The sequence below is a fragment of the Fusarium graminearum genome, chromosome 4, assembly GCF_000240135.3.
Source record: "Fusarium graminearum PH-1 chromosome 4, whole genome shotgun sequence".
NCBI classification, from domain to species: Eukaryota; Fungi; Ascomycota; class Sordariomycetes; order Hypocreales; family Nectriaceae; genus Fusarium; species Fusarium graminearum.
Genome location: NC_026477.1, coordinates 2,194,703 through 2,215,481, shown reverse-complemented (window position 1 = coordinate 2,215,481; position 20,779 = coordinate 2,194,703). Strand labels below are relative to the sequence as shown.

The following is a 20,779-nucleotide window of genomic DNA, read 5'->3' as shown; positions in this document are numbered from 1 at the left end:
ATATCCCCCCCGGTCACGTTTCTCAACGCCCAACCTCTTGGCTCTGGATTTTTTGCTCCTCTCGTCTCCTCAGCCTTTCGAGCGATCGACTCCACACCAAGAGTCAAGTCAAGTACAGTGCGCAAGTGGTCCCTGATTGCACAGTCCCACTCCCCCCTTGTACATCACACACCCCATCCTGGTCCCCTATCACGCCAATACTCTACGGTCCAGCATCGCAGCCTACAAATGTCTACGCTGCCCCCCGATCATCGCAAAGGCGTCTCGCGAGCTACCGAGAACACCGTCAACATGACTGTATCTCAGTCAACAAAGGCCAAGCCGGCCTCAAAAGCCTGCAATGGCAAGCCCAAGACAAAGACTCAGATGCACCGTCGCTCAAGAACAGGTACGCTCACCAACTCATGTTTTAATTACATCAAGCAAAAAAAAAAAAGACAGAAAGACTTGAACTAACCTCTACTTACACAGGATGCTATACTTGCCGTTTGCGACGCAAGAAATGCGACGAGGGAACCCCCATGTGCACAGCCTGCAAGCATCTCGGCTTGCAATGCGAGTACAAGCGACCCATGTGGTGGAGCAACAATGATATGCGAAGGAAGCACAAAGAGGACATCAAGATGATCATCAAGCGCAAGAAGCTCTCTGAGAAGTCATCCCACAACATCCAAAACTCTGTCACCAGTTCTCCTCCTGGCCTCACCCACTCTCTTCCCACATCAGCCACCTTCACAGATCCCCTTGACCGCACAAGATCTGCTTCCATCGACTCACAATTCCCCGGCGCTTTCAACTTCAATAGCCCCCCAAATGGCAACGAGTATGGCTTTGGTGCGCCCATGCACCCCGAGTTCATGTTCGGAAGCTACTCACCATATGAGATTGATGTCAAGACAGAGCGACAAATGTTTGTCAACGATGTCCCTACAGTTCGCGAATCACACATCTCCACTTTCAGCACTTACCACACTCCTCCCCCTGCTGGCACAGTCCTTCCTCATGGTCCTTTGGATGGTGAGTGGACCGAGCAGGTCTTCCAAGAGCGCAAGCAATCCCTCTCAGAAGAGACCCTCAACTGCAACTTCTTCGACTTTTCTCACGGCCCCTCAACAGAGTCGAGGCAAATTCAGCTTGAGCTTGATGAGAACGACCAGAACCTATTGGACCACTTTATCCAATTTGTGCTGCCAACAATCTTCCCTATCCTCGAGTCCAACCAGCACTGCTCAGTCGGCTCTGACCTCGTTCTTCCTGCTCTTCAATCCAACAGCGCCTACCTTCACTGCTGCCTGAGTGTTGCTGCCCAGCACCTCAAGTCGCACACCAACGCCCCCAATGAGGACCTTGACAACGATATCATGCGCCACCGCTATGCCACCATCTGGGCTCTTTGCGAGGCGCTTAAGAAGGACGAGAACCACCAGCAGATTCTCGAGGCTACTCTTGGTCTCATCTTCTTCCAGTCTGTCGTCGGCCGATACGATGACGGCTTGCTGGACATTCCTTGGCACCAGCACTTCCAGGCTGCTATCAGCCTGGTGCAGAAGCTTGATCTCCACGGCATGGTCACTGATCCTACCCGCGCTTCAATGCAGACTCCCTTCAACATGTCTCTCTCCTCATGGATTGACATCCTTGGTGCTACCATGAAGGGTCGATCACCAACATTTGCCCACACTTACCGCGAGAAGCACCTTTCTCAGTTCAACCCCAGCCTTGGCCTACGCGAGCTTATGGGATGTGACGACCGAGTCATGTACCTCATTTCTGAGATCGCCTGTCTTGAGTCTCTCAAGAAGGACGGCATGGATGACTTCACTCTCTGCCAGCATGTATCTGCCCTCGGCGAGCAAATTAGCTTGACTGAGATGGGAGATGCAGGTCCCAAGATGCCCTTCAACGCCAACGGTAGCCTTTCGCCTAAGCAGCTCTCCAAGAACATGACCATGGCCTTCCGCATTGCTGCACGCATCTACCTCTGCAGTCTGGTCCCTGGATTCAACCCCCGACAACCTTCCACCATGGGACTGGTTGAGAAGTTGACAAACGTGCTTCAGCACATTCCCTCGGGACCCAATGGATTTGACCGCAACCTTGCTTGGGTCTACCTCATTGGCGGTTCCACCAGCGTTCCTGGTAGTACATTCCGAGCTTTCTTTGAGGATCGCCTTGTCCAGCTTGGCGACTCTGCTCGATTTGGCACCATGGGACGTGTTTCCACCCTCTTGCATGAGGTGTGGGCACAGAATGATAGTCTCGCGGGTGTTAACACACCCGGATCGACGACTGAGGCGACCCAGCTGCACATCCACTGGCGGGATGTCATGGAATCCAAGGGATGGGACTTTTTGTTGATCTAAGCATTACTTCTGACGAACCTTCTTGGCTGGCCTATGAAGGATAGTAGGAGCAATGCTGGGTGAAACCAACAAGTTCTAATCTAACCTTTCCCTTCAACTCCATGAAGCGGCCAGGGCCACCTCATCAGGCGAAGCAGGCATTTGCCAGCCGTCGATGAAAGACTTCATCATTCATTTTCTTGTCTGTTGCCTCGAAAGGGCAAAGACCTTTTCTCCTTTTTTCTTTTTCTTTTTATTATTCACTTCATACTATACAATGATACCTACCGGGATGGGTTACTAGAGGAAGCCGCAAGGCGTTTTGAGATGGAAGTGGAGTATAAAGAGCGACACTTGGACACACCACACATCTCGACACATTTGGATACAGTTTGATTGGAGGGGATGAGGCGTTACGGACATGCATTGGATGGTTAGCGGGCGGAGAAGAAGCACAAGAGAGTCATGACCATATGCAGGAACAAATGGGGCGGCAGCAGGATGCCGTGTTATATGTTAGTCTATTGGATGTGAACAGCCGAGTAGCTTGAGACTCGGAAACATTCGTTGTTGTTTTTTGTTTTTATCATGATACCAAGCGGGCAATGGTACAGGGAGAGACACGGCACATAGCAGGAAATGGACGCCATGTAGGATGGGTTGACGATGATACGAAAAGAGAAGCTCTGGGAAGCTGGACATGGGCTAGCTCCCAGAAAGGAAGTTTCATGAAGAGGGTGGTACACGATATCCAATACCTTGCTAAGATCAAGGTTAACAATGAAACAGAGCATATTGTTGCTACTACATTTGGCATTCCCTACTGCGAGTGAAATATGACGATACTACTGCATTTTAATTATTCCCTCATGGCGATAACGAGACGGAATAGATGATCTGATGAGTAGCATCACACCACATAAACCTAGCGTTGGGGGGGTTTTGAGGTTGGGCTGCGAGTCTCCTAAAAGGGCATTTGAAGACCGAGAGGCACGGCTGGAATAGGAATTAATGCCTCGCTCTGATTAGACGACACTGGCCACATTCGACGGTTCTTTTTGTTCTGTGCTTACTTGTGATATCCTTGTTCCCTGAAAAGTCAGCATCATCACACCACGAAAGAGCCGGGGAAGAAAAGATGGTGCATCTTTGTTCTGCGGGGGAGGCGTCGAGGAGGGTATGATTGAGGGGCTTTACGAGATGCAGGCTCGCACACACACTGCAGTATAATGCAGGTGTTTTTACAGGTACCGGAATGAATTAAGCAGCACACACGTGCTTTGAAAATGAGGCCTTCTTCATTTTCCCCTTGTAGCGGATGCAGAGAGAGCATTGCCGAATGCAATACTATGCCATGCCATGCCTATGCAAAGGCAAATGCTTATGCAGATGCAGCGCGAGTACAATTCGCTATATAATGAGGCAACAACTTCGTTATCTGTATGAACCTATAAACCATCCACAGAAAAGCCTCATCTTGTTTAACAAAGTTCAATACCTACATGCATCCTCATGGTCTTGGGCCGTCATATCGTCCCGTCGTGCCTAAAGGGCTGTTGCAGTGCATTGTAGTGAGAAACACCGAGAGGGACCAGCACAGCAACGCAGCGACGGAACACATCGAGAAAGAAACACGTAGTCCATTCTTAGTTGATTTATTCCCGAGAACTGCATGCAGTCAGTCAAAAGGAAAAAGATATCAGAGAGCGAATACGCCTCTGCTGGGCCATTTCCAGGGCTTCAGGACAGTGCGTAGAGCAATTGGCTCTGGTGACTTACACGCCCCCCTTCAGCGTCAAGGCAGATTTTTCCAGCAGCTTTCGCATGCTGTTGTAGGTATCATCAGACGTGGATTCAGTTTTGCCTCTGCCGAGGTCTAACTTGGTCTAGACGGAATCTGGGTTTACCAAGATGCATTTCTGCGAGAGGGAGGAGACGACGGCCCAAAGTAACTCAACAGGGATGGAATTTTTAAGCGAATGATAATACAGGGAACGTGGATGATCGGGCAGACAAACCACAAAGCGACATGGGTAGTGATAGAGAGGCCAAGCTAAGTACGGGAATAAACGAGAAATGTAGGCATAATACAGTGAATATAGGGTCCTCGATAGCCCTTATAACCAGTGAGTCATTAGATGTCTACTTGTAGGGGTCTGTAGTTACTGGACAAGACAACGCATTGGCTCTATGTTCTCGTGACATGAGAGGCTAGGGACATTTGTTCACTGATTGGCCTTTGTATTCTCGATCCTGGTTTCAGAATAATAAGTTGTTCAAACTTTGACTCTTTACACGTGACAATTCCAAGACTTCATCCTAGATTGCTTCACTATCTACACGTCGGACTATGAGAATGGTAAGAGGCAGCCCACAACCAAGAGTCGGTCAGAGACAACTGCTAAACTAGCATTGAAAATGAATGTAGTGGACACAGATAGCCCTTGACGTAGTTGTTGAGAGAATGCCCTTGACTAGCCTGCTGTAATAGCTTCGGTCTAGGATGACGAAATGAACAAGCACCATCGTCATCAACAACACGTTTACAATTGAACAACATATCCATTGTTTTGTCTAATATCCTCTTATGCATGAGGTTTGTGTCATATGATACTTCTATTCGCATAATATTATTTCAAGGTAAGAATTATAACAACAGAATGATTGAAATCGATGTATGCAACATCAACTCTCAACAGTACATATATAATCTTGTCCATATGTTAAAGTTAAAAGACGACGTCAACGGCGCTCTCTATCGGATGAAACGGCAACGTCTCTCCTATACATACAAATTCTACGTAGATCCAACCATGCTCAACAGGAGGATAATTCAGCCAAAATACTCTTCAATAATGACATATAATCAAGATTCAAGAACAGGTCGAGCCAGCAGCGACGACAACGATGGGGATACATATAACGAGGCCAGTATCGGGCTTATCTCAGAACAGCCACGGAAGAGCAGCCACAAAGAACTATGCTCAAAGACATTGTTAATCATACTTTTGATAATATCCAATGCCGTCTGGATTGTTGTGATATCACGAACTTGGTATGGAACTCGAGATCTACTTGAGACGTGCGGCAACAACAAATATCCCGCAGATTTCGGTATGTGTCTCACTTGACAAACGATGAGGAGTTAATTAATTGCTCTGTCAGTTTCGAAAGAACCAGTACCGCTGAAGCTCAAGATAACTAACTTTGATGACTTGCTGCGTTACAACACAACCAGTCAACAAGTCTACCGAGAGATGGATCCTTCACTACCTCAGTACTTTGGCACTCCAAGTCCCGCTATCGATGAAGCGTGGGAGAAGCTCCTCCACTATCAATACCCTGCCGTCAGTGATGAAGAGATAGCGAGCAACGCGGCCCTGTCGTTCTTGTCAACAGACAAACACCCCGTCACTGGCAAATACTATGGCGCTCTAGACGTGTTTCACAATCTCCATTGTCTCAACATGGTGCGAAAGCACATCGACAAGGACTATAATGGAGGAGACCATATGAAGAAGAAGAAGAAGAAGAAGAGACATGGCAAGGGGATGGATATGGAGAGTTCCTTTGACGCCGCTGCAATGGATCATCTCTATCACTGTATGAATCATATCCGACAGAGTCTTCAATGCCGTCCAGATCTCAGTCCTGCTGCCATGCATGTATTTCAGGACACAGATGGATCGCAGTTCTTCTTGGGCAATGCAAAGAGTCATTCATGCTATGACTGGCAGAGTATCATGGATTGGGCTGCAGCAAGGGAATCGACACTGGGCTATACTCAACCTGTTGACTGAGTCATGTTCGTAATGTATTCGTTGTCATATATTTAGTAGTTGTAATACGTTGAGCAAGGCTACTATTAATCCTCCAATGTACTGTATTCGTTTAGTCATTCATGATTATTATATGATTGGATCTCGACCCAAGTCTGGAGAACTACGCGCCCATACTCAGCGCTTGGCTATTAATTACAGCGCCCGAGACAAGGGACCCCCACCGCTAGAGAATTACTGGTCTTTAGCGGTCAGTCTTGAATCCTAAACCAATCAACGACTTGTTTCGCCGCGCGCTTAACAACTTCTGAGACTCCAACCAACCACAGCTTTTGGCTTCACTTAGACCAATTATTCCAACCATGGCAACACTATCTTCAAACATCTGGCAATCATGGACCCATCTTGTACCTGTTTTTTGTCTGATAGTTCCGTCTACGAGCATAGCCTCGTCCCAGCGCGTGTCGGGCGACAGGCCCCGGACACTATCGGTGACTGGCTCCCAGGATCTGTATCCAACCGCCCGGCAGCCTCTAATGCGGCAGTTGAGCCTGAAATATCGTGGTTGAATGGGTCGAGATGGCCCTCAACGGACAAGGCGGCAATGGAAAAAAGAAGAGACTATTCATTGTGGTGAGATGAAGTGACCTCATGGTCTGGTCTGGTCTCTGGGCTCTGACCTGTCTTTGTCTGCCATTGTTCTCCCTCTTTTACTCTTCTGCATTCTTGTTCTTGTTCTTCGTCTGTATTTACTGTTCTAGTTCTTCACTTTTGTCTACTCTACCAAACAATCAAACAAAAACGCTTGTTCAGCTGTTTCATCCCCTTCATATCTGTCATACACGCCGGTTGTGTTTGACTTGACAAACTCATCATCATCATCCCCATCTTTTTTCTCACTCTGCATGCTATAGCATCACTTATACACTCTCGAACCAACAACAATACTAATACCCGCTGCAACATCAACTGCAACTACCGAAGCAACCAACAACCACTTGCACAACCAACAAAGCCAGATATGATTTTGGCTAGACCTCCTGCACCCTTACGGGTTCTACTCATCACAGCTCTCTGTGCCTCCACAATATCCGCTCTACCAGCTACTCGCATCTTCGCTAGGGAAGATACTTGCGATGCCGACCAGACTTCATGCAACAGCGACATTGCCAACTTCTGCTGTCCCAAGGGCAACTCATGTCGACTCCTCGCCGGCAAGACAACCGCAGTATGCTGTCCTGAAGGTCAAACCTGCAACGTCATCCAACCCATCACCTGTGATATCCGAGGTCAGGACCAGAAGGAATTTCCAAATGCACCCGTCAAGACAATAGTCTTCAACCTGGACCTCCAGAAATGCGGCAAGAAGTGCTGTCCCTTTGGATACTCATGCAAGGACGACCAGTGTGTTATCGACAGCGACCAGTCTGATATCCCAAAAGGTGCTGAGCTTCCTAATGAAACCTCTACTCCTGTTCCTAGTGCTATAACCACAGCCACTGGGGCCGTTGAGACCATTTCGATCAGTGCTGCACCATCGGCGAGTGCTGAGCCAACAGAAGCAGTCGGAGCTGGGTCAGATAACAGTTCGGACTCCGACAAAGATGGCGACGAAAAGTCCAAACCCGACAACTCTGGCCCTGCTACAACGTCAATTGTTGGCGGCGTCGTAGGAGGCTGCATTATCCTCCTCATAATCGCCATTGTCATATTCCTTTACGTCCGCCGACAAAACAAGCGCGAGGCAGCAAGCTCAGAAAAGGGCGGCCACGTCTATGGCCGCGGTCGACGTCTCAACAGCGACGTCTCCTTTGGAAATATCATCTCCGAGCCCATCAGCCAACCCAACTCATACCGTGCCGACTTCATTCTCAAGACACCTTCTACCCAGCGGACAAGCATAGTACCTGTACCTGCTCGTCAGGCTTCCAATGCCAGCACTCGCTTGCATCATCCCCCTCCTCGCATCCGCATCTCAATCCCCAACCCTTTTGACTCTCCTAATCCGTCTCCCAACGCTCAGCCCAGCTCTGCGGATAACGAAGAGTCTCTCCGTCATGGAAACGTTCGTCTGCCGCCCATCCGTGCTATGAAGGCGTCGTCGTACTACAGCCGTCAGCCTTCTGAGCCCGAGCTCCAGCGTGAGCCGAGCACCGAGAACATCGACATCTTTGCAGACCCAAGCACCATGGTCAAGCCTCGTCCGTTAACACGAGCAACGACTTTTACAGATCTTATGGACGAAGCCGATCTCGGCGCTGTGCGCAGAGGGAGGCCTTATGTTCCCGGAACAACACCTAGGATCTGAAAAGATCACATTCACTCTTACAGTTTCTTTGAGTCGTATAGAATCCCCTTATCTCGCTAATAGAGATTACACACAACACCATCTGCAGGGCATGATGGGGTCCTCTTGTTTTTTTTATACATGTCAACATGAACATCTAGATGCGCTAGAACTGGCTCTGGCGTTGTGGTCGCATATATGGGATGGAGTAGCTGTCGTTTATACCCTGGGTTTCTGTAAACGCCCAACTGACTGTTTTTGTTTTAATACTTGGAATTTTCTGTCCACTTGAAGAGTTTTACACTAGTTTGAATAGATATGCGAATATTCATTCACCTTATTTACCTGGTTGTGTGTAAATACAAGCAATATAGCAAAAATAAAGGCAAAAGCATAGCCAAGAGATGTGCAAGTGCCAGGAACATGTGTACATGTTTGATGATATATAGTAGCAAATATAAACTCGAAGTCAAATGGTTCCCATGGTTATGGCCCTTTCACCTCCCTCTCTGCCTGCACTGTAGAACGTCCCGTTCACCGTTTTTGTTGACTCCCATGTTTCCAGTATCATGACAGAACACGCTATGCCAGCCCATCACACAATGTAAAACAAGGTAGCGAGTCAATAGACAAAGAACCGTCAAGAGCCGGTGCGCGAACAAAGGAAATAACAAGATATAAACAAACGACTGTAACGATTGGGTATGTGTGTGCGTAACCAAGATCCAAAAACCTGCATATATGACGCCGATACCTGGCTATTACCTCTTGTTCCTCCTCATTCAATGTAGCCAATTTGTGTACGCAACTCTTTTCACATGACGATGCATTTCCTATCCTTCTCCTTCTCCTTTTCTTTCTCCCCAGAACCGATCGATATGTCGGTCCAGCCAGCACTGCTTGCGGCATCTGCTGCCTTCTTCTTCTTCTTCTGCTTTTTGTGTTTGGCTGTCCAGCCCCTTTTCTTAGCATCCATGATATTCTTCGCTGCACTTCGCTCAGCACGACTTGGCCTGCGGTTTACAGTGGGAGATGTTCTTGTCACCGGCACCGGAGGAGCATTTAGCCACACCGGCACTTGCTGGTTTGGTAGCGGCAGTGGCAACACTGGCGGGTTGCCTCCATGGGATGAGGCGATGCTGTAGATGGTCTCAAGTCGCTCAACTGTCGGCCGCTGGTTTGACCCAGGAATCGGACGCGGATGCCGAGGAATGGGGGCCAGCAAGGGCGGTTCGTTCCTCCGGCCAGATGTTTGGCGGCCGGGCAAGTCAAAAGCGCCCGATACACCTCTAGGAGTACTAATAATAAGAGGTTGATCGGGTTCAAGATGACCAGGGCCTGACGGGCCTGCTGACATGGAGTCGGGCATGGAGTTCGATGTGTACCCACTGCCATCGAAACTTCCGACAGGCCGTCTTGGAACCTGGAACCCTCCAGAAAAGCGTCTAGGGTTGCCCTGGCTAACCCTTTTGCTCAAACTTGCAAGCTGGCTTGAACTGGGCAGTGGGGGGAGACCCGATATGGACTCATCTTGGATGGACTGCTCAGCGGGTGCTGACATTGGGAACGGGAATCCATCTGCCGGATTGACAATAGGGTCAGGCTCAGGGCCTGTAACCCGAGGCCATGTTTGGGCGTTTGACAGCCGCCTCACTCTGGGCGCTAAGTCTGTCCCAGATTGGGCCACAGATGCGGCCGATGATGCAGGCTCCACATTGACCGCCGGCACTCGAGGACCTGGGCCAAAGTGGTCATGGGCTGAGATGTCTGTTTGTAGTGGTGTTTGTAGTGGAGATGGCGAACCATCTTCGTTTGTGGAATCAACAGGAGGAACCACGGCTCTGGACGTAGATGTAATGGCCGAGACAGCTGACGAGATTGATGTCTGTCGTGCTCTAGCCTCTGAGGTTTCCCCTGCAGGTTGAACCATGGGCTGTCGCGGAGAAGCAGGAGGGGTTACGTCGTAGAGATCGGCATCCTCGCCTTGCGTGGGCGGCGGGTTTGTGTTCGTCTGGGGTGTTGGAATAGCTTGCGGTTGACTAACAGCGCTTGGTTCGCTCACTGCAGGATGAGCTGGCAGCCTCTGGGACTGATTCCCGCTCTTAGAGTCGACAGACTGAGCATTGCCAGAGGATTCATTTGTTGTCTGAGTTGACAATGCTGGCATGGGAGGTACGGGGATAGGGGCTGGAGCAGACGCACCACCGAGTCCTATAGGCGCAACAGAAGGGCCACGCATGAAAGCTGGCAAATCTGGGCCTGGGTCGTCTTTCTGATAAGGTGGTGGAGGGGGCACCCAATTGTCAGCATCACTCTCGTGTGGATGTTCTCTTCGACCATCGGCACGACGATACTCGATGCGTCTACCATCTGCGGTTCGAGGATGCAAAGATCTATCCACTGCGGCGGCGGTCGCAGCACGGCGGAGTGTTGTCTGTGAGCGAGGGCTAGCATGTGCGTATGGGGCATCCAACGCCTCCATCTGCTCAATCGTCGGCCCATCTTCACCGTCGTCGGGACTTTCAGGCTCGACTACTCGTCGCCTTGTGGGTTGGGTAAGAGGGAGCCCAAGCCTTCGAGGAAGCAGAGGGTCGTCATCGTCGTCGTCGTCGTGGTGTTCATTCTGTGTCATCTGTGGAGAACTCGGCCCCTCTGGAACATTAAGAGTCACGCGCGGCGGTCGTGAAGCAGATGTAGCAGCTCGAAGCAAAGTTGACCCGCCACGGCCACCTCTCTTTTGAGCAACAGTCCTCCGTCGAACAATGGCGACCTCCGTCGCAAGGTCGCGTTGTTCTTCTTCCAGCACCTCAGGGTGATCAGTACCAACTTCGATAATGACCTCGGATTTGGCTCCATTTGAAATTCCGTAATCAAAGTCCGAAACTGTGACTCGACCACCATCCACGAAATCCATATCTTCCTCCTCGGTGACCAATCGTGGGCCACCAACTCCCCTCGCAGTGATTACCAGTCGCTCTTGGGTAGAAGAGCTGCCATAATCTGCAACCCATTTCACTGTCTTGACGTCTGTAACCTCGGCAGCTTTGAAGCCAGAAACAAAGGTATTCCTCAGCTTGTCGCACAATATTTGCCATTTTGGCACTCGGCCACCTTCGGTATCCCTTGCTCGAGTAGACGCCCGTCGTGAATTGCCACTACGATCACTGTTTTGTCGTCCGAGGCCGGACGACGAGCCATCGTTCGACAAGGATGAATTGTCTGGAATTGCATCCAAATCTTCCGGGACGCCATAAATCCAGACCTCCTTTCCTTGGAACCCGACTGACACTAAGTCACCTCGATACGTCGTAGCTGGGAGTGTTGATGGAATAAGGCTGGCTTGTGAGGATGCGCCTGGTACTGGTCCTGTAAAGTATGTTGTTCCATTCCTTAGATCGTCGATTCTAACGGCTCGAAAAGTCTCAAAACTCTGGTCGTATGTGAAAGTCCAACTCGCTTCCTCTTCATTTCCGTCCTGGAGTAGAACAGCATGACTGCAGTCTCGGCTTGTGTTGGGAAACAAAATCGATGTCGTCCATAGGGGGCTCAAGTTATCTTCAGACATGTGAGGGCCGGGGTCGTAGTATGGTGCCGTGATAATGACAGTACTGGGCGGTGCGGAATGAATTGTTGTGCCGAGGATTTGAGTTCCATCGAAAGAAAATGATAAAGCGTCAACAGCATCGCATTTCACGGCTCTCCGGTCTGTAGACATGGCTTCAGGTCTCAGGGACGATACCTCGATACCTCCTTCATATGCTGCCGCCAGAACCGATCCGCATGGTGATAGAGCAATCGTTCGAGGGGTATTATCAAGGATTATGGACTGTGCTCTTTTGGGTGGGCTCTGCTGTAAGTCGTAAAGGTCAACCTGCATCTCAGTAGACAAGACGGCCAAAAGGGTGCCTTTATCGTTGATACATGCTGCGACAGGCCGGCGAAGAATCTTGAATTCCCTCTTCACTTCGAGGCCATCCCCCCTCAGATCAATCACGTAAATCCTACCCGAGTTGTAGGCTAGAAGATGGTGCCCTTTAGGAGAGGTGCTATACTGCATACCTTCGCCCCCTGGACATGATGAAGAACTGATGGATGTTGAAATAAGCTTGAAGGTGGTTTCCTTGGGTCTTAGGTATGCCTCGAATAGGTTCCTTTTGACTTCTCGTGCAAACAGTCGACGTAATTCGGGAAGTTTGTCATCGTCGCACGGAGGGAGTGTGGAATGGCTCGCCGAGTATGAAGGGCATGTTGATAGTTGGTGACGGTAGAGATGAGCCCGCTGAGAAACCGCTCTCCATTTGCGGTTGAGGAGTACGAGGGACGCGAAAGCGTTGGGATCGGCAAGTTGTAGTATCCTGGTTGAGAGGTACGAGCGTTAGCACATAATAGATAATAGGAGATGGGGTGGTGCCTTGACACGATGTTTTGCTCGGTTCTTGATGCGCATAGACAGATAATGGGAGTAAGTCTGCGGATATGTCCAAGGACTACTTACTGTTCGATGATCTCGTCGGGTAGGCTGTCAAAGGGCGGAGTTGGAGGAATGGGCATCTTCTCAATGCTCGAGCGACGGACGTCGGTTACCGACGCGTCCATGACGCTTTGTCGCTCTACGTAGGGAAGCCAGCAAGCATATCAATATTATGAATGCCAGCGACGCTTGCTATAAAGACACGATGCGTTGAAAGAAAGGAGCGAAGTCGAGGAGTTTGTTGTGATAGATTGTAGATGCGAATTGGTTGTTAGGTCTGGACTCTTTCAATTGTGGCTGAGGCTTCCTGGCTTCTCCAAATTTGGGCTGAGACGTGATGATGGCGGGTCTTTTCTTCCTTTGAAAGAGGAAAGGTATGGATGGATGTAAGCACTAAGCAGAGGCACCTTGGCCTACTTACAAAACAAAGACTGCCGAAATACACGAGATGCGATATCAATGAGAGAGGAAATATCAATTTGATTCCTTGGAAATACGTATACAGAGATTTGAGAGAAAGGGAGACTCGTTCACAGGCGATCAGCGTCCTACCCAAATTCAATTCAATTCAACCAACAGGCTGCCTAGGCTGGCTTGGCTGGCTGTTGCTGATATCACCCCCTGAATTTGAATGTCGAACGAACATGTACATTGGTTGTCGGGCTGTGTAGCGGGAACGCATCCTTGTCATCGGTGCCTACCATATTTGGCATACGAAGCGCATCATCGTTTCCTTTCAACAAAGAGCTGAAGACGAGAATCGTCGGCTGCGGAGAGCTTTATACTTGTTAACAAAGGTACAGAGTACAGCACGAGACTACTAAAATGGGTACTAACCTAGGAGCTCTGAAATACCACATAGTACCTATCATTGTGCTGTGATTGGTCATCCCTCTTTGGATCAAGATGGGTTTACTCCACCTGTCAAAGCTCAGAGCTCCTCATCTAATTACCTTACTCTTCCTTTCTTATATGTCTACAGCATTTTATGAGACATGTAGTGTAGATCGTGAGCAGACAGGAAGAATGGCTTTAGACATAGAAAATTCACTGATCATGGCGCGAGGGAATACGTGGCTTTTTCTGATGCAAATAATAAGCAGCTGGATTCAATAGCCACAAGAGAAGAGGCTTGCAGGCCAGCTGAAAATGCAGGGTGAAATTTCCAAACTACAACCACTAAGGCATCCAATAGTCTAGACTCGAGATGATGTAAGATCGACGGAGTCCGAAAATAACACAAGATACCGACCCAAAGTTACCTACTTAGGTAGGTAGGTATGTAACAGATAGAAGCTTACACTAGACAGAACACAGTAATCTACCACTTGCTTGTCTTGTGCGTTTTCCACACCCCAGCCTACCGAGCCTACCTATCTCTAGGCGGCAATCGATTTTTACCGCAATGTCTCGTAAGGCACATTACGACTAATAAACAGGGCGGAAGGCAGGCCTGGGTTAGGTTAGGTGAGTTAGACATGTAGCAAATACTGTGTATGAGAAACATATCTATTTAAGTACCTAGGTCCGGGCAGATGGCAGCATGAGTTGATTCAGAACAGAAGTAACAAGCACAGTCAGCACCTACCTGTTAATCTCTCTATGGTCTCAATCACCAGCGTTGTTCTCTGTCGTGCCGATACTCCGTATGTCGCGTGCATTTTCGCAACAAACTCGAGACGAAGGGGGGGAATACAACGCCTAATCACACCAAGACAAGCGATGCAACAGTACCTACAGTTGGTTCGTGAGTTCTCTCCACCAATTGCTTATGCATTGAATGCCGATATCACCAATCACCCTATCATTTTCATGTGGGGATGAGCGAATGTACGCTGCAAGCGGCGTTTGTACACTCAAAATTTTATGCGAGGTGCTTAAACACCCTATCAATCCATTTTTGTAAGGAGGCCTTGCTTAGGTGCCTCCACATCCAAAAATGCTCAATTAATACCGGCATGTAGCACGGATGTTGCCGAAAAGAAGCTGTCTCGACTGCTGGCATGGGTGCCAAGATATGTGGTTTTCTCCACTGACACCTTGGCTGCTTGGTCTCAACCGCAACTTACATAACTTGTTTACGGATAGCATGAAATAGAAGTCAGTTTTTGTTACTAATAGGATGTGTCGAATTTATTCGCTAGCCATGGAGGGCTCTCACATGTAATCTTTTGTCCCTGTGTGCCCTTTTTTTGGTAAAACTTACGATTGCGTAAAACCAGCCAACTGCGTTCTACTATCAGCATGTTGTGTAACCCTCACCTTGCCCCATTATGGTCACACTCGCTACCGAGGCGAGATCTACTACTTCCTATTATTAGGTCATTAGTTACATAGTATACGTCCAACAAACATACCGCGTAGGTAGGCAGTAACGACGGAACGGGATACCCCATAGAGATCAGTAAACATTACGATGCCAAGACTCATATTTCGTTACCGATATAGCTGTCACCATCGATTATACTCTGTAGACAACTAAATACAGATAAGTAGGTAGTATGGAATGCAATGAACCGACTCCCATGTCTATTTCTGGCGTTTGTGTCCCTAGGATTCATAGTCTAAATACAGGCATTATGGGTTATTATCAGGCTAAATTGTTAAACAATAAATCTAGAGCTGCCAACAAACCTTGGCATTCATCTACTGCCCATTAACTTATCTAGGTATCTGTATGTAATCCTGCTTGTGATATGATATGATATGATATGATATGATATCGCCTGACATGATGAGGTTGTGGGTGGGTGAGAATTGCTGACATGGTCCTTAATTGAGAAGAACATAAAGTAAAACATCTCGCCTTTTTTTTGTAGGAGAAAGTTCCGATGTCTATCCGTAGATTAGCAGTTTTACTGCTGCTGGTGACATTCGATCCACGTTGAATGGTAAGTAGTAAAGTCCGGATATAATGTCAAGCCATCGCATGCACCTTCCTTATCGTTGAGAATAGGCCGGGTTTACCTAATAATCTGAGCTGCAGTGAGCACCTGCCATACTCCACGCGCTGCACTTGCCCTGCTCTGCCCTGTTGCCTGCCCGCACACTGCAGAAGGGGCACGGCCCGCTCGTGCTTGCCCAACTCTAAATTATCCTTTCATTCGTTGACATCAAGAGAGGTAGTACCTAGGCACAAGGTTTGGTTCCCCAAGATCAGTTCAAGATTAACTCACAAAATGGAAAATCCTCCTAACTGCTTAGATATGATTACAAGTCTCGTCGGTCCGGCGTGCTTTCCTCGCTGTCACACTGTGGATACTATCACATTGCGGATGCGCAGCGGATACCCCCATGCTAAGTAAGGCAAGGTACTGACCAACAGTACGGAGTACAATGCTACTGTATGCATTGTTCGGTTGCAGCGGAGCGCACAGACGGGCAAGAGACCCTGCAAAAAAGAAAGGGATTAAGCTCGATAGCCGATGACGAGGCCAGACTCTGCTACCAACCACCGATTCAGCCCTGCTTCTGGCACGCTTGGCATGATGTGGAAATGATATGGAAGCTTGTTAGCTTCGTAGATCGTCTGTGGGGGTTGCAGAGACATGTGGGAACTTGCACGGGCTGTAAGCTTCACTGACAAGAAGCGGAATGATTAGTGGAAACTTTCGGTCCAATCCTGGATTTGGTTTGGTTTACGTCCATCGTCAAGCTCAGGAAGTTTTCCCAATGCCAAGCCCTTTGGGCCGTGAATCATCCACCCTCGGTTTGGCACCTCGGGTACGGATAATATCTGCTGACAACGGACACCCCAGGTGACAAGATCGGCTTATACCTTGCCTGCGCAAATGGTGACAAGAGACAAGACATATGCATTCCTTCCCCATTCAATGACATAACTGATATTCGCAGTGTCTTTCCAGCGACCAGTCTCCTAGTTTAGAAGCTCCTGGTATACTCCCATGTTACCAAAGACATTCCACGTCATGTTGACTGATCCTGTCGATGTAAGCAAATCAAATATCCAACTGTCACGTTGATGGGCGCAACAGTGAGGCGTCGGCCGACACTTCACACCTGAACTACTACAATGGTGAGATATGACCTATAAGATCTTCCACTCGCAGTAACTTTCGAGGCCAAGACATCGAACCCGATTCCTGGTGCAAGACTCAGACACCCTCGAGCTAAGGCGGAGGCTCGGGAATGCGGAACTCGCGAGTCAGTACAGGGCACCAACAAAACAAACCAAACAGAAACATTGAGATCCTTACCAAGCCAAACCCACGACTCGATCTGTGGCTTCCGTTTCCTTAGGTTAATAGGGTGGGTCAAGATCTAATTTCGCGTACAATGCTAAACTACGGATATTCACCCATGAAATAAATTACCAACTCTAACTAACTCGGAAAAGCTTGCGAGCTATAACGAGACTTGGCTAACGTCCTCCAGTGACCATTGTTTGATCCTTGATAGGAACTAAGTCAGCAACCTGGAGAGAAAACGTGGCAAGGCTGTCAACACTACCGTAACTAAGAGAACGGTTTGACGTTGCTTCTAGAAGTCGAACTAAAGGGATCTTCAGGCATCGGAGATCTAGACCTATCCGTGCCATGCTGCATCAAAAGTTGGGATTAGAAAGCCTGACGAGTGGGAACTTGCTCAATTTGTTTTCACACATGCTCGCCTCGACCTGACTTGGCTTGATCCGACTCGCCTCACCCACCCAAAGCACAATCTCCGCCGACTAATTACGGGCTTGCAGCTGGGGAACACGCAAACATGAGACCTGGACACCGAGATTCGGTGACTACTAGTTAATTCCAGTTGACTAAATTCGAAACTAGCGGCGGCATATGCAGTCATCGCGTGCTGTAAAGCAAACGTTTCGTCACTTAACGGCCGGGCTGGACTGGCCTTTTCCGACCTTCGGCCAAGCCTGGCGTGTGTATAGAAAAAAGGAGTGTCTCGCAACGGAGATAGATCCTTTGTTGACTTTTGAACAGACCCGCCAAGAAGCATAAGAGTGCATACTTGGAAGGAAGAAAGCATGGACAATATACTATACATGTTGTCTCTTTTCTCGGCCACCCCTAGAACCAGGTTTGCGATCGGATAGAGACTCGCAACGGACGCATCAAGAGACCTCCACGGGCGATCTGATCTGCCGAGAAGCCTGAGGCACCCCATTTGTAATTATAGCTGCCTAAGGTAGCTTTGTCCAGAGTCGTCTGCTTTAGCCGTGTCTTTTCCTGGCTACCTATACTGTAGGTCCTGGCTATCCTTCAACATTCCCTTGGCGGCACATAACTTATGCAATGAAAGTACCTATCCGAGCATGTCGACCCCTTTGTATAGGACGGTGCCTCTGAGCCCTCACATACAAGCACTCCAACAAGATGCAACGACTGAAGTTTTGACACTTCATCCTGTCAAGACAAGAACAGGATTGTTCACTTACGGCCTACCAAAAGCATGTCAACTACTCTGTGAGGCCCTCTTACAAGATCTGGTATACACCACACCCCGGATTTATTTTTCTCTTGCTTCTCTCTTAAGTAATTTATTGAAGAAGTGAAAATATCCTATTACTTGGAAATGTACTAATAATATTTGCTAGGCAGAAGACCTCCAGATGTGGGCAGGGGGTTTCGGAATGGTCGTCAAAGATATTAAAATGCCTGAGATTAGCCCGCAGGCTTTCCGTCTCGAGAAGGGCAACGTTTCAACGTTGCTAAAAGGTTATACCGCGCTTGTTGTGGCTCTCGGAAACGCCAAGTACGATGTCGAGCTCATTTCCAGAGACAAGACCTCTTCTCAGCAGGAGACATGGGAATCGTCTTCCGCTCTCCACCTCCGAGAGACAGGACTAAAAGCTCAGGGAGGAAACATTAGGTTTCTTTATATCCCTCTCCACCTGGAGCCTGAATAGAATTCGTTTTTGGCCACGATTCCTATTTCATGATGTGTATCATGTCATGTTCTGTATCTGCACTACTCTCTGGGCTGCTTGTCGATCTTGTTGATGGCCTGAAACTCGACCTCGATCTCGATTTCGCCTTCGCCCTCGTCTGACCCGGTTCTAGGGCCCTTTCTATTTCTTCCAGACTGTTCGCCGTGTCAGTTAAAGATGTGTTATGTTATTGGCACAATCACGTTATTTACCTAACTCTCCCATCGCAAACATCATAGACAAGATTTGGTATCCTCAGTAGCTCAGACGGTAGGCTGTTTTTTGGGCGATGGGCAGACTCAGATTCTCTGCGTAGGATTGAGAAGCATTCAGCAGTAAAGTGTTGGCCGAAGGTAAAGTAGGCGCTCACTGGTTTGCTTGTTGTAAGAACAAAGGATCTTGTGTCAATAGACTGTGGGGGTGTTGATCAAAGCCTACCTCTTAACGGAAGCTCATATGCCCGTGGCCCCAATACTTTTTCAAGTTCATCTCCAATCTGCACACACTTTGGCAGTGCGAATCGTTTCGATCTTAGTGTATCAGTTCCTCCACTAACGCATTTTGCCATAGCTAACATTATCTCGTCCGTCGTGAGGCCTTGACTATGAGCCACGTGACATAATGCGACCATGACCATGCAATGAATCTGGGTCTCTCGTCCAGGTTCAAAGCCCTTGGAGGCGGCAGCATAATGGTCGAGGAGAGTGTACCAGTCCATGTTTCGACGTGATTCGATATGAGAGATGGATAACCGACTATGCAAACGTAAAATGTCCACTGGAGTCGAGGGTCTGTTGTTGTCCCAGTCCTCGTCTCCTTGAGGTAGCTTGGCCATCCATGACCTAACCCATTTTATCTGGTCATTCAGGCCTCGTCTTCGGACGGGCTTCTGGGGGACTGGCTTCCCAGGGTTTTCAGTGATAAACTCGACGGCGGCGAAACTGTATGATGTGGGAGTGTTCATGATGTACGGACACAGAACGAGACTTCTAGGTCTGGGCTGAGATAATAAGGGATACATTTATGTCACGAAGAACCCAAGTTGGGTTCCCCAACCGTCAGACAGAGAGGGCTGGGCAATCTATATGGGGGGGGGGGGGGGGCTTCAAGTCGGCAGCCGATTGAGCCGCCGAATTTGGTACCTGAGCAAGGAAGATTGCCTCCGCAAGGGTTCTCTTTTGTGTATTTGAGCCACACCTTGTTTTACTTCACGCCCTCTTAGAAGGGCTGACGGGGTTATCGGCAGACAAAAGGATGACCTTTGCAGGGTCCGTCAGAAAGAAAAAGAGAGAGCAGGTAACCATTGTGTCATTGCCAGTTAGAGGTGACAGTGGCGTCGGTTGTATGCCCATTGATGGTGCAGAACCAAGCTAACCGAATTGTCTGATGCCACATCCTTTTCTTCAGCCCTGTTGTCAAAGCATTCCATCCTCTTAACAGGTGCAGATGAGGGTTACTTGGGAATGCGGATAGCGGATATGGTGTGATTTGGTTCTGTTTCTGATTTACGTCAAATCCTTTCCCAAGTCAAATCAGCAAATGCGATTCCCCCTCATCAACTTACTGCCGCTATGCAGGTATGTTGTCGTACCAGGATGTTTATTGGTTGTAAATCCGCTCGACCGGGGATGAATCCATGATTCGAAGAATTTTCTTCTGAATCTCCAACAGACCTTGGCCGGACCATCAGTCGATAGCGCAATGCGTCAGGGCCCAGGCTACCAAGATAAGGGAGAGGTGACAAAAGCAATTCGCAAGCTTACACTGTATCCGTCGTACTCGATGGAGACCTGGTCTGCCGGGGCAAGGGGAGTTACTGTTCCGCTGTCTTTTCTCAGTTCCAAAAACTCGGGCTAGCGAATAGTATCAAGCCGGGTTTAACCCCTAGATCTACGGTGAGGAACGCTTGTAGCCGGACCAGGCCAGGGCCTTTGGGCTTGAGCACTAGCGTAAGCCATAGGTCTGCAGACACGCAGACTTGGAAGTTCGGGGGGGCTTGTTTCA

The 20,779-nt window shown here is 48.8% G+C and overlaps 7 protein-coding genes across 7 annotated transcripts; 5 read left to right on the top strand and 2 right to left on the bottom strand.

Annotated features, from left to right (window-relative positions):
- Positions 1-228: 228 nt before the first annotated feature.
- FGSG_07067 (transcriptional regulatory protein pro-1) lies at positions 229-2,363 on the top strand (the record flags this gene model as incomplete). The annotated part of the gene is made up of 2 exons (XM_011328464.1): positions 229-388; positions 472-2,363. 2 exons carry the CDS (start codon positions 229-231, stop codon positions 2,361-2,363), a joined length of 2,052 nt encoding a protein of 683 aa, XP_011326766.1.
- Positions 2,364-3,844: 1,481 nt separating this feature from the next.
- On the top strand, positions 3,845-4,222 carry FGSG_13054 (uncharacterized protein; the record flags this gene model as incomplete). Its single annotated transcript, XM_011328463.1, has 1 exon — positions 3,845-4,222. The coding sequence occupies one exon, from the start codon at positions 3,845-3,847 to the stop codon at positions 4,220-4,222; it is 378 nt and encodes a 125-aa protein (XP_011326765.1).
- Positions 4,223-4,253: 31 nt separating this feature from the next.
- On the top strand, positions 4,254-6,142 carry FGSG_07066 (uncharacterized protein; the record flags this gene model as incomplete). The annotated part of the gene is made up of 5 exons (XM_011328462.1): positions 4,254-4,290; positions 4,334-4,420; positions 4,666-4,701; positions 5,226-5,456; positions 5,508-6,142. The coding sequence occupies 5 exons, from the start codon at positions 4,254-4,256 to the stop codon at positions 6,140-6,142; spliced, it is 1,026 nt and encodes a 341-aa protein (XP_011326764.1).
- A 1,000-nt stretch (positions 6,143-7,142) lies between these two features.
- On the top strand, positions 7,143-8,429 carry FGSG_07065 (uncharacterized protein; the record flags this gene model as incomplete). Its single annotated transcript, XM_011328461.1, has 1 exon — positions 7,143-8,429. The coding sequence occupies one exon, from the start codon at positions 7,143-7,145 to the stop codon at positions 8,427-8,429; it is 1,287 nt and encodes a 428-aa protein (XP_011326763.1).
- A 793-nt stretch (positions 8,430-9,222) lies between these two features.
- Positions 9,223-13,122, bottom strand: FGSG_07064 (uncharacterized protein; the record flags this gene model as incomplete). The annotated part of the gene is made up of 2 exons (XM_011328460.1): positions 12,904-13,122; positions 9,223-12,763 (listed from the first exon to the last, which is right to left on the bottom strand). The coding sequence occupies exons 1-2, from the start codon at positions 13,002-13,004 to the stop codon at positions 9,223-9,225; spliced, it is 3,642 nt and encodes a 1,213-aa protein (XP_011326762.1). The 5' UTR covers positions 13,005-13,122.
- Positions 13,123-18,128: 5,006 nt separating this feature from the next.
- On the top strand, positions 18,129-18,754 carry FGSG_13053 (uncharacterized protein; the record flags this gene model as incomplete). The annotated part of the gene is made up of 2 exons (XM_011328459.1): positions 18,129-18,334; positions 18,443-18,754. Exons 1-2 carry the CDS (start codon positions 18,161-18,163, stop codon positions 18,752-18,754), a joined length of 486 nt encoding a protein of 161 aa, XP_011326761.1. The 5' UTR covers positions 18,129-18,160.
- A 62-nt stretch (positions 18,755-18,816) lies between these two features.
- On the bottom strand, positions 18,817-19,493 carry FGSG_07063 (uncharacterized protein; the record flags this gene model as incomplete). Its single annotated transcript, XM_011328458.1, has 3 exons — positions 18,817-18,930; positions 18,993-19,144; positions 19,214-19,493. 3 exons carry the CDS (start codon positions 19,491-19,493, stop codon positions 18,817-18,819), a joined length of 546 nt encoding a protein of 181 aa, XP_011326760.1.
- Between the last annotated feature and the right edge of the window lie 1,286 nt (positions 19,494-20,779).